The sequence below is a fragment of the Denticeps clupeoides genome, chromosome 4 (genome assembly GCF_900700375.1).
Source record: "Denticeps clupeoides chromosome 4, fDenClu1.1, whole genome shotgun sequence".
NCBI classification, from domain to species: domain Eukaryota; kingdom Metazoa; phylum Chordata; class Actinopteri; order Clupeiformes; family Denticipitidae; genus Denticeps; species Denticeps clupeoides.
The window spans coordinates 15,003,122-15,015,359 of NC_041710.1; the positions used below are offsets into that span (position 1 = coordinate 15,003,122).

General features: G+C 42.3%; 2 protein-coding genes and 1 long non-coding RNA gene across 4 annotated transcripts in view; 1 reads left to right on the plus strand and 2 right to left on the minus strand.

Moving 5' to 3' along the window:
- Positions 1 to 887: 887 nt before the first annotated feature.
- LOC114787601 (uncharacterized) lies at positions 888 to 2,129 on the minus strand. The gene is made up of 2 exons (XR_003749427.1): positions 1,446 to 2,129; positions 888 to 1,097 (listed from the first exon to the last, which is right to left on the minus strand). It is a non-coding gene; the product is annotated as an uncharacterized LOC114787601 (long non-coding RNA).
- camk2n2a (calcium/calmodulin-dependent protein kinase II inhibitor 2a) lies at positions 1,114 to 2,700 on the plus strand. Of its 2 annotated transcripts, XM_028975287.1 has the most exons (3): positions 1,114 to 1,212; positions 1,499 to 1,812; positions 1,945 to 2,700. In XM_028975287.1, the coding sequence occupies exons 2-3, from the start codon at positions 1,644 to 1,646 to the stop codon at positions 2,013 to 2,015; spliced, it is 240 nt and encodes a 79-aa protein (XP_028831120.1). In that variant the 5' UTR covers positions 1,114 to 1,212; positions 1,499 to 1,643; the 3' UTR covers positions 2,016 to 2,700. The 2 variants fall into 2 exon arrangements, with proteins under 2 accessions (XP_028831120.1, XP_028831119.1); XM_028975286.1 differs by lacking the exon at positions 1,114 to 1,212 and having other exon boundaries at positions 1,399 to 1,812.
- Positions 2,701 to 5,366: 2,666 nt separating this feature from the next.
- Positions 5,367 to 12,238, minus strand: part of ece2a (endothelin converting enzyme 2a) — an 81,701-nt gene continuing 74,829 nt past the window's right edge. Inside the window, exon 4 of the mRNA XM_028975281.1 lies at positions 5,367 to 5,912. Coding sequence (XP_028831114.1) covers positions 5,625 to 5,912 — 288 coding nt within the window. The 3' untranslated portion in view covers positions 5,367 to 5,624. The remainder of the gene's footprint in view (positions 5,913 to 12,238) is intronic.

A 12,238-nucleotide genomic window follows, 5' to 3' on the forward strand; every position in this document is an offset into this window, starting at 1 on the left:
ATCGCCTTCACGCCACTGCCGGTATTTATCCCAGCATAGCCAGCATGTTTTCATCTGTGCTGCTGGAGCAGTCATCAAAAATAATGACCAGTCCTGCACAATATAATTAGTGCTGATCATGTTGGAATCTGTTGGTTTAGTTCAGAGTAATCGCCGGGTTAGCTCATGCATGCCTACAAGTTTTTTTTATTTGTAGTGTAACTGTCGATTGTAGGATCACCATTGTGTTGCAGTAAAAAGTGTTTTTGGAAACTGTGTTTTGGACTCCATATTACAGGAGCAATTCAAAATAAGCATGAAATGGACGTCTCCAGGGGGACTGTCCCTGTAACTATGGTGGACTACTGAAGTCACTCTGGGTAAGGGTGTCTGATAAATACTGTATAAATAAGGGTGTCTGATAAAAACTGTAAGGTTCCAACAAGGCGTCTCCTCCTGTACACTGGAGGGGAGGTGACAGTGCGGTGACTCAGCAGCTGGGCTGGCGGTGCTGTGTCCTTGTCAGTGACGCCAGAGTCGTTGTTACGCACGGTAACGTAACTGTGGCGAATGAACCGGACAGGAGAGGAGCCTGAGAGGGGAGGGGAAGACAGCGTGGGATATAGAATACCACGTCACATTTCTGTATGCTTCTATTCAAACAAATTCACCACTGGATTGTAGTAAATTATTGTCTGAATATTTGCAAATCGAGAATTCAAGAGATTACTGTAATCCCGGCTGTCACTGTTGGCCTCATTTAAATAAACAGAATAAACAATGATGAATATGATTATTGTCAATATTATTGCCATGCTCACTATTCTCAGTGCTGTTGTACTGCAGCCATGGATAAGGGAGCAGTTTCATCTCACCATTTAATGCATCACCTCTGTTTGAAACATTGGTATTGAACAAAAACGTTCTTTATTTATGACGTATTTTTATCCAGAATAAACAAATTTATGACTTCCTGTGTAAATATTACATCTCGTCGTAAACCCCACTATTAACGCCACCATAAAACCCTGGAGAGGTAGTACAGCGGAAGGTGAACAGCCAATCAGAGGCGCCCTGCCCGTCGTCATGACGACCGCTGGACCTCCACGTTTTTGGATCTGCGCAACGAAAAGCGGCCAATTAGCCGCCAGATAACGTTACAGAGGAACAAAGGAGAGTAATCGGCGAAGTCGATCGTCAAAGTGCGTATCATATGAAGAAACGAAATGCCAAGTATGCGTAAAATTAATAAATACACTAATACACTATACATGCGTGCGTGTAAAATATACATTTCCGCCTAACTTATCGTTTTTATTGAATCCGCGACCTCTCAAATCCGTAGTCACTGTCGCTGTTTGTGGCCTGTGGATGTCGCTCTCACACTTTCTGCTCTCTCTCTCTCTCTCTCACACACACACACACACACACACACACACACTTCAAACCCGGATGGATGACTTCACCGTTCCGCCCGGGTTTCCTTTATGATCCCGGGATCTCCCACTTCTCTCGGCAGACCCGTCTGAGCAGCGCAGCTCGCACGTCGCCGGAGCTCGGACCGAGAGGAGGAACCTTCCCGGTGTCCACGCCGGCTTCCCCCGCGCAGTGCGCCTGTTTGCGCGGAACTCTCGTCCCGTCGAGCGCCCGACCTCCGCGCCACCATGTCCGAGGTGCTGCCGTACGGCGAGGGGAAGATGAGCGGCTACGGGGCGGACAACGACGTCAGCCAGATGTCCTTCAGCTGCGGGCTGCAGGACACCAACTCCTTCTTCGGGGCGTCGCAGGCGAAGAGACCCCCCAAACTCGGACAGATCGGCAGGGCGAAGCGAGGTGAGATCACGATCCGCGAATTATTTCTATACGCATTATTATTAATGTCAGTGTTGTTTTTACTTTATTATTATTATTACTAATTAAACTTGGCGCTAATAAACACGACCGTGTTCTCTGTTCGCTCCACAGTTGTCATCGAAGACGACCGAATAGACGAGGTGCTGAAGGGGATGACGGACAAAGCGTCACCCGGCGTGTAAAAGAGCACCGAGCGATGCCTTCTGCAGACATTTTAATTTTATCACCGATTTGAAGCACTTGTCGGCTGTGCATGTTCCAGGATGGTTCAGCGGCAGGACGGCACCAAGCGAGACACAAATCCAGAGAGGTAGCGAGAGAGAGAGAGGGAGAGAGGGAGGGAGTAAAGATGGAAGAAGGCATGGAAGCTGGAGAGATGGAGAGACCAACCATTGAGAAAAAAAAAAAAAAAAACCAACTAATTCTGGGGTTTGCTGGCAATTCTCCGAGCGAAACCAACGAACAATAGCCAGCTGCTGCGAAGAAAGACGGAGGGCTGGGGGTTGATGGTCCTCCAACCTCTGCTGATGTATAGCGATGGACGAACTTGCCATTATTCCACCACCACCAACACCACCACAGCAAGCATCTTCCAAACAGCACCGTAAGCAGAAAAAAACCCAGCCGCCACCACCACCACCACCCTACAACAGGAGACTGATTCTCATGTCATGACTCTTTGTTCGAGTTGTACAGGAGCCTGCCTGAGCTCAGAGAGCTGGAGCTGTTCAGTTCAGCACCGTCCTCTCCACCGCAGAGAACCCATTCCCACTGCTGCCGCCACAGCCCAGCAGACCAAGCAGGCGCTGAAGAGTCCTGCGCACCCAGTGTAAAAAAAAAAAAAAAACTATACCGAGGATGGTGCAATGTTAATAGACTTTTACTTCCCCACAAGCCTTTTTCTTTTCTCTCGACTCCTGATTTGCTGACGTGTTCTGCTGCATTCTTCCTTTCTTGGCGTACATCATGGCCTTTGTAGCCTAATACAGGCTGCACATGATTCACTTGTTAAGCCTGTATTGCCTGTTTCACCACATGCTCATCATTATACTAATACTAATAACTGCATACAGGCCATTTTTATATAGATATATATATATATATATAAACCTGTGGATTTGGACAAATGACTCCTTAAATTAAACAGCATAATTGAATTGATCTACTCCTCAGTAGCTAGGCTTGTGTTTCAGACTATTTCTTTTTCTTCTCCATCACTTTGCATGAACTCTCTCTCCGGTGCCAATGCAGGTGCCACCACAGTTCTTACCCTGGCACGCTTCTTTTTAAGATAATAATTTAAAAAAAGAATCATATTTGTATTTTTATATCTGAATATTTGTTATTTAAACTGATATGCTAGTCTACCGTCTTACAATTCATCAACAAAATGTTTGTACTGCAGAGTAGAATTTCAGTGGGACGAAGAACAGGTTTTTTGTTTTTCTTTTGGTCTCATTCAGAATCTAGAATGGGCCGCTTTTTTAAAGACAAAAAAACTATTAAAGACTTACTGAATGTGTTTTGGGTTTTGCACACATCATTGTTTAACTGTTATTAAGAAATCGTATACTGTGAATTGAGCTTCGTTGATGAATCTGTTAGAAATGGCGATTTTAGAGTTTATTGCACTGTTTACGAGTATCCTCAAATAACAGGGTGTTATTTGACTGGTTTTTGGACATTACAGCTATGTTTTTTTATTTTTGTTTCTTTTGTACCGTTCTTTTGAGGAATCTGATTATGGTTTGTTGTGCATGAAATCTTACTATTTTCAGTAATAGAACATCATTTTATGAAGCAAAAAAGCTACAAAAATGTCATGACATTCTAAGAATGATTCATTGTATATTATGATGCCATTTTCACTGTACTTGGTGAATTAATAAATGGTGAGACAACATGTACATCCGGGTGTCAAGTATTCATTTATACATGCAAAATTAATCAGTAAAATTATTTATCAGAATTATTATCAGTGAAATTATAATTATCTGAAAACTCCATGCTTGGTGTCCCAAGTGAATATTGGGATATGTTGTGGACTTAGTTGTTGAGAACTACTGATAAAGATCTACAAAATGAAGCTCTCTATGTACTTGGTGTGCTATTCTCAAAAAATCCACCCACTTATTAACATTTAGTCATTTGGCATAACTGATAAATTTGCCAGAGAACACACAGGACCGTAGATGAAGGTTATAGGTGAGAGGTTTGGTATGTTCATGGGCAGAATTGCTGGGAAGTCATGTGAAGCTCCCCTCCCCCACTCATCCCAGGGCCCTAGAAATAGTGCAACAACAAATGGTATTGACTGAACACAAATACCAGAGGCTGCCACTTCTGGCAGACACAGGACAGCCTTACTGTTATATAAGAAAATGGGAATATTATCGGAATAAATCAAATGTGTGTGCTTGTGTTCTTTATTTTAAAATGGCCGACTCACATACTTCTACTCTTCTGAATTGTATCTGAACACTGCGGAAGAGTGAGGGTGACCGATTTCGTTCTGGATGTTACGTCGCACCCAGTCCATCCTCAGCAAGTCACACGTGACACAGTCACTGCTACCGGAAGCTACCTACACCCCCACTTCGCCCCCTCGAAAGAGTGCTGTCGGCCCCGTCCGGCAGGATCAGCTCTGGCCCTCTGCCAAGGTCACAGCATCCATTATCAATACGCAGTCCGGTGGTATGCAGCGCATTGCGTAAGCGCCACGCCTGCCAGCCAAAATCGGTGGCAGGGCAATTTAACCACAATCTCAGTCAGACTGAGAGTGGCGTGCTCCTTTGTCACCGCAGAAACCCGAAACGCGACAGGAGGCTTTGACCAGAAATCACAGTTTCTAAAGAGGACATGTCTTCATTATCATCTGTGCTCAGCAGCATTCTCATCCTCACCCTGGACAATGTTACCCACAGCGCTCGGCAAGCTTTTCAAAGTAACAAATACAGCAGGCAGCCTTCTGAGGCCGTGGCTGCGAGAGTAAACTCACTGCACAGCAAGAAAAAAAAAAAAAAAAAACACTGCGCACCAATGCTGCGCTAATTCACTTACATCAGCACACCTTGCTATATGCAATGCTTTATTTGCAAAATGCACGATAAAACATCCACCATGGAGCATTAGCAGCACGGAACTATAGACTCAGGATTCAGACACCCTCTTTAAAAATAGACCGTAATTACATTTCAGTGTTGAATTAAAAATAAATGATTTCAGGTGTATTAATGAACTGTTTGACACTCTATGGCCGATCTATATTTAAGCTGCAGCTGCATAGGTCCTTGCTTGATGTTTCCTTGCTGCGTCGTCAGATCCGCAGACATCTGACAGGCAGAGCGCAGAAGATTCATTTGATTTGCATCAACACAACAGATGACAGAGGCATGTAGGCCTTGTGATATTAGAGTGTGCCATCACACCGACTACAGAGAGATGGCATTTGAAAGTGTGGATAAGTTTATTTGTTCTGTGCACAGTTGGTGTGATTCCCGGATGGTGTTGAAGTTTGCACTGAACAGACATTCTGACAGTCAGTGGAAAATTATATTTATTTACTTTCTTTGGCCCAGATGAAAGTCACAAAGTTTAAAAATGATACAGGGAGCACTGAACCTCTGACTTGGCACTGGGTTAAACCTATTAAACCCATTTTTGTTTATTGAGATGAGGCTGGTAACAGTACTGGTAATAAAAAAAAGATGTAAATGTGTAGAAAATGTGTAGAAAGTGTTTTTGTTTGCAAGATGGCCCCAGAACATGTTCAGCTCTTTATCAGGTTGTTCCTATAAGGCTATATTGGTAAGGAAGTCCTCAGGATCATCTTCTTGAAATGTGACATCAGTGGATGAGGTTTCAGCCTCCACCTTCAACCTCCTCTCCAAAGCCGCATCTTCTGCGCTAAGCTCTTCCCCTTTGGTGAGAACATACAGGAAGTAGTGGAAGCCATCTCCGTAGGTGTGATGCCTGACGGACCAGCCATACTCAGTCCGTGCGTACAGACGCTTCCTGAAGTGCGGCTGGGCGAACGTCAGTGAGATGAACCGCCCCCCTGGTCTCAGGACACGGCTGATCTAGGAAGAGGAAGCAAGAGGAGGGAGAAAAACAGACTTTATAGAGATGTGTGATGAAGGTGACATTTCACTCCATCCTACTTCAATCAAAACTACTGACAGCTGCTTTACACTTCTACAGCATTATGGAAGAGTAACGTACCCCAGCAGTTCAAATAAATCCTTTTTCTGTGTGAAACGTATTAACAACGGATGTGGCTTCACATTTTTGTAAAATGTAACAAACATCTCCGCTGTTCAAGTTAGTTTGACACCTTACAGTAGGAGATCATGACAGAGTGCAGAGTGAGGAAGGCTATCCAGTGGTGTAAAGTAATTCTTTGCCACATCAGATGTGTGTGGGGGAAAAGAAAAAAAAAAAAAAGTCACATGCCAACGTGTCACATGATTCATCGCGGCACGCGCAAAAGGAAAGACATCAATTATTCACATCCCAGGGAGGCAACGTGAGGAACTGCGAAAAAGAGTGAAAAATAGAAAGAGAGGAAAGAGCAAAGCACGGAAGCCAGAAAAGAAAAGCTTCAGCTCGCACCTGAAGTCCACCACCTTGGTTTAAAAGTTTCTTGAGGCAGGTCGAGCCTGGTCGCCTCCTCGGCTGCGTTAAAACTCATTTGGAGAAAGGACACAACGCCACATGCCAACATGCAATGCAATCCGAAAAGGCAAACGTCGGATTCTGTCTGGAGCTGGAAAGTTCTCCTTACGCCGGATACAATTACCCGTGGTCTTGTCTTTGGCTTCATGCGGGGTATAATTGGCCTCAGTCTGAGGTAATTGCTCCTCTTGACTAATTACATCGTTCTGGGTAAATTACCTCATTGCCAAACAGCTGAGGCTCCATGCGGTGGGAGGTTCCCTCGATGAAAACAAGGCTCTGGAAAAGTGCTATTTCTACTCAATTCTTAACGTGTCCCACAGAAAGTGGAAGTACATGAAGGGGTGGAGATTTCGCTGATATCTAGATCAACTAAGGAAGGCTCGATCACAATTAGTTCACAATTAGAAACAAAACATACAAGTACAAACACAAATTTGCTTCCCCACCACATTATTATGTTAGGCTCAAGACACTCAATCCCACCTAAACGTGACCATGACCATTGTTCCATAGCTAGTTTCTTGCAAAAAATGTCTAAATTGTCTAAACATTAATAACTTTATCTTAATACGGGTGCACCTAGCAGTGGGCGGGAAAAAATGGGCAAATGTAAGGTGTTTTTGACAAGGGCCATATTGCTGGGTGATAGCATGTATGCAGTCTGTAGTGCTGAGAAAGTCCCTCATTAATGTGGAAGGGACTTTTACACATACTACCTACCTAAGTATTGATATTGATCAACTACTCCCCTTCAAAGTAAAAAGTATTCCCTGATGGCTGTGCCCTATTTCAGCCGAATAATACACGCTGCCACACTCAAATCATGAATGCTTTATTATCTACAAAACAATAACGTTTCATACAAATACCTATGGGGGACCCTGAGGTTTGACACACACACGCACAGCCACTCCATCACACTCCATATCTCCAGACTTGTGTATGCATGGATGGATGGTTGACTTGGGGTGAGATGAGGCATGGTTTCATACTCAAATCCTGACTAATGATGTCACTTGCCCAACAAGTCCTGAGTAAATATGTCAATGAAGCAGAAAGAGAACTGGCTTGGAATGAGAGGAAGAGATATAGAGAGAAAGAAAGAGAGAGCGAGAGAAAAAGACACTTTACGTGGTCTTTAATTTAATGGTTAGGTTTCACCTCGGCCGTGAATCAGTGATTTGACTGAAAGCAAATAGAAGCACTTCATATAAGCTATTTTCCTCTTAGCAGGGCATTCATGGGGCCATGGCTCTAAAAACCTTCGGAATTATGACCATTTCTACATTAACTTCTGATGTAGAGGGTATGCAAGTCATGCAGCACATAGGTACAAGTGAGAATCTGTTTTACAACGGTTCAAATCCCCAGTAGCACACACTGACATAGTACCCTGTCCTCATATGTTGCTCACAAAATTCACAAAGTTTCACGGGGTTCGCAATGATTGCACGTGTGCGGATGGGTTGGGGGAGGTGAACACTGGCAGAATGCCATGTTTTTTACTAGCACGAATATGGATGTAGAATCCGATGATGTGACGAAAGTTAAATCACCCAGACAAGTCTAAAAACCTGGCCGGACATGTTAAATGAAAAGAGTAGATCTGGTCACCCTAACTTAGCGGCACTATGCTAACTCTACACAACTTACTTATCAACTTAAAGTCAACATATGCAACTCATTAAATATTACAAACAAGTGTTTACTCACCCCAAGAGGCATCAGATTTTGAAACGCTGCTCTAATTGAACAAATTGATTAACAGATTTGGTAAGGGTGGCCACATATATATGTGTGACGGATATTTGGAGGTTCAAAAACTTAAACACGTTGCATTTTAATGTAACAAGATTACAATATTCTTCAATTTTTTTTTTACTACAGTAAAAAAAAAAAACACAAAATATAATACACTTAAGTTATTATTTATTTTTCAAAGCCACGGTGAGCACAAGGATGGAAGAGCTATGGGTTGCAGACCCCTGACCTAGAACTATCACAAATCACTTGCTACAGCAAGATTCAAATTTTAAGTGAGAAATTCAGTATGTTTGAACAAGTGCATTTCCAGATGTATACATTCCAAAAAAGTTTGGAAACCAAACTTAAAATGCTGACACTGCCTTTTGAATAACTGGGAAGTTATGAGAACTTTCAGATCTCATGAGCCAATATTATATTCATAACAGAACACAGGTAACATAACAAATGTTCAACATAACAACTGGGTACAACTTTATCCACTAAATGAGCTCACTTCAAATTTGAATCTTGCTACAGGTCCCCCAAAAATTTGCGTGGGAGTAACTAACGACAAAAAATCAATAAAGTTTAATATTATTCAGCTAGGAAAAAATCTAGCAACTAATTAAGTAAATTGCTATCAGAGCTGTAACATGATTAACTATTAAATGGATGTCTTTAAAGAATTGTTCATTAGCCAAAAAAATGTTTTTCAACATCAACAATGTTGAATAAGTGATCATCTACAGACCATAACATCATCAAAACATTCAGTGAAACTGAAGATATCAGGGACAAGGCCAACTATCTTTTTTTTTGTGGCCCTCAGACAAAAGTGCATCACTTATCGGCATGACTGAGTCAATGACATTACTAAATGGGCCTAGGAATTTTACCTGAAACCAGTGTCGGTAAACACAATCCCCCGTGACATCTGCAGATGCCATCTTAAACTAAGCCATATTTGTACATGGTCCAAAAGTGGCCTTGTGTCCTGTGGGCCAAGACTAATTTGAAATGGACTGTTTCAAAATGGGTATGTGCTCCCCTCCAGGTGTTGTCAATTTCAGGGAAGACCTTGTGTATTTCAGCAGGACAATGCACAAACACATACTGCAGCTATGTCACCAGGTTGGTTTGGTTGGAGAAGTGTCCTGGTGTCGGATTGACCTGACTGCAGTCCAGACCCTTCAATTATATAGAACATTTGGTGTATCATTAAACAAAAAACCATAAAGTCTTCAGTTGCTGGAAACCTATATCAGTCAGAATGACTGAATGCCTTCAAACTGTTTTGGAAAAAAAGACAAGGTGCTACACCATGATAAACATGCCCCTGCCCCAAATATATTGAGATGTGTAGCCTGTGTGTTGCTGTTGCAAAGATACATTAATCTAAGAATGGAATTAACACTGAAATTTAGTACATATATAATTATATATATGTACTGTGAATTGTTTTCATTGTGGTCCTACTGGCAAACAAAATGGTACAAAATGGTTCAATTGGTCGTGCGTGGGCAATGCCAAATATATGTTGCGTTTATCCTGAATGAGCTAATGCATCCTGATATGGCTCACATGAAGATGATGTGCAACACAATTCTTCATTTTCTTGCGTCCAATTTTTCATACCCAATGCTTCTTCAAAATATCCATGAATAACATGGTCTAAAATAGACGAAGCCAGCTATGATAGGAACAGAGGACAGTGCGAAGAGGTGACAGATTTTCCTCTGTGCACTGGAGTGTGTGTTCGATTTAACACAACAACACACACCTATGACAGACAGGCTGACAGAGAGAGAAGCAAACATGTCTGCATGTACTGCCATGTCTACTGTTGGGGTCCAGGGAACAGAGTGAGAGCCTGAAGGCTGCTTCAAGCTTTATTTGGGGCATTTTTTTCTTATTCCTTTCTTCCTCCCTCACTCCTACACATGCTCTTCTTTTCCTTTGTATGATTTGTGCTTTCTATCTTTGAAAGAAAGTTCTATTTTTTAAAATCCAGATCTACTTCACCCACTGAATGCAATGCAAAAAATATTGTGAAGGAAAGTGATATGTTCTACTAGTGTGGAACCTGGACAGATACATGACCTATTCCCTACAAAATAGGCCTTCAAGTTAAGCTCGCTACTAAGAAACCAAAACAATCAAACAGGACTGGACACACCACTGCTACAAATCCAGGTCAATTCCTTGAAGATGTCCATTTTCCAGTCCCCCCGAGCTCCCATCTTTCTGAGCTCAGCAGCAGACTGAATGGGCAGTTAAGCCTTTCTTGTGCTGATAGGAGCTCCTCAATGGGTCACTGCAGAGGCTGGAGGTGAGCAGGGAAGGGTACTGGGGCTGGAGATTAGTGGGATCAGGGAGCATACAACCATACAAACATGAATAATGCATCAAAGACACACAAACACAAGGCTGCAAACTGAGAAAAAAACAAGTGTGTGTGTCACAGAGAACTTCAAAGTAAGTATGGTGAGAAGAGTTCTGTGAGTGTGTTGGCCTATATTTCAACCAGGTTCATAACCCTGGAAGACGTGATGATATATGAATGCTGCATTTAAACGAGAAACTATAATTGTATGGCCTCTCTAGCTCTGACTCATTCAGCCAATAATGAGCATGATGTAATTAGCTCTGCGGTGACAGTAGGCTCAATTATCATACTGTACTAACACAACGACAACCATTTATTCCGTTTTGAGTGGAATCAAAAGCACAAGAGTCCATTCAGTTCCTAAAACATAAGCTTTTTTGTGCTTGGATTATATTTATTGGCCACACAGCATTTGGTACTGGCCAGTTGACAGGAACCTTGGCATTTTCACAGCTGTGAAAGTAGCTAAAGTGGGGGAGGACTAGCAGAAATGAAGGGATGAAGAAATACGGGGGGTCTTGATGCCAACAGAGGAACAAAAAACACCTAACAGTGATTGGATGTCTTTGTGAGCTTCTCGAATGACTTTGCAGACAAACTTCTACCATGTGTCAAGTCTTTCTCATATTGAGAGTTTCCATGGAGACAAGTTTTTTTTTTAACTGCTATAGAACTTAACCAAATCCTGGTTGAAGCTTGACAAACAATAAAAAAAATATTTCAAGTGCATTTCTGCATGAAAACAAACTAGATGCAATGTGATTGTCTGAAAATGGAATGAGGGGGACAACAGTCAGCCCACCTGATCTCAAATGTGGCTGTTTTTCCTAAACTGTTTCACTGTTGTTCTATTTCATTTTCTCTTCTGTTCACTGAGGTTCTTTCAGGGTTGTTTTCATATACTGACACCCACTGCTCCACCACACTGTCCAAGACCTTTACATACTTGTGTGAGTGTACAGAATTAAATAAGCATCAAAGATGATGCTAATTTTATTCCATTTAATGATCCAGCAGGCAGCAGAAATTCCTCAAACACATCAGTCTAGGCTCTTTTCATGCAAAATGATGACCTACTCAATATTAGGTGTGTGGTCATAATAATAATAATTAGTGTAAATGTTTGGTTCAGTAAACAATGAGTCAAGTGATACCAAAGTCTTTGGAAGCTACTAAATAAAGATGCGTATGCAGCAGTCAGTACCTTCCTGACACTGTAAGCATGGCGTCATGCTCAAACTGTAAAGTGAGAAGTGGGCACACGCTGAGCTAGCAGGTGACATTACAGCAGATCCCTTAAAAGATAAGGTGACGTGTTTGTTGGATTGCATTCACAAGGGAGTGTCTGAACCATAAACGCAGAGTAGATCGGCTCTTGTCAACTATCCCGATTCGAAAGGATATTATATGTGGTGGTACCTGTGAGGGATTTTTTTGTTGGTGGTCGACACTGTGTATTGAGTGGAAGTACACACGGGCCTACAGAATGTCAGTGGTGTGTGATTGTATTATTGAGTGTGTGAATGTGTGACATCTGCATTCCCGTGTCTCTGGCTGGGCTCTGGCTGCACAGCAGAAGCTGAAGGCAGTGGGGAA

Excerpts from the sequence above, each read along its gene's own strand:
- camk2n2a (XM_028975287.1), top strand. The coding sequence starts at position 1,644 with ATGTCCGAGGTGCTGCCGTACGGCGAGGGGAAGATGAGCGGCTACGGG. Across the intron at positions 1,813-1,944 it reads GATCGGCAGGGCGAAGCGAG|TTGTCATCGAAGACGACCGA; the intron begins GTGAGATCACGA and ends TTCGCTCCACAG.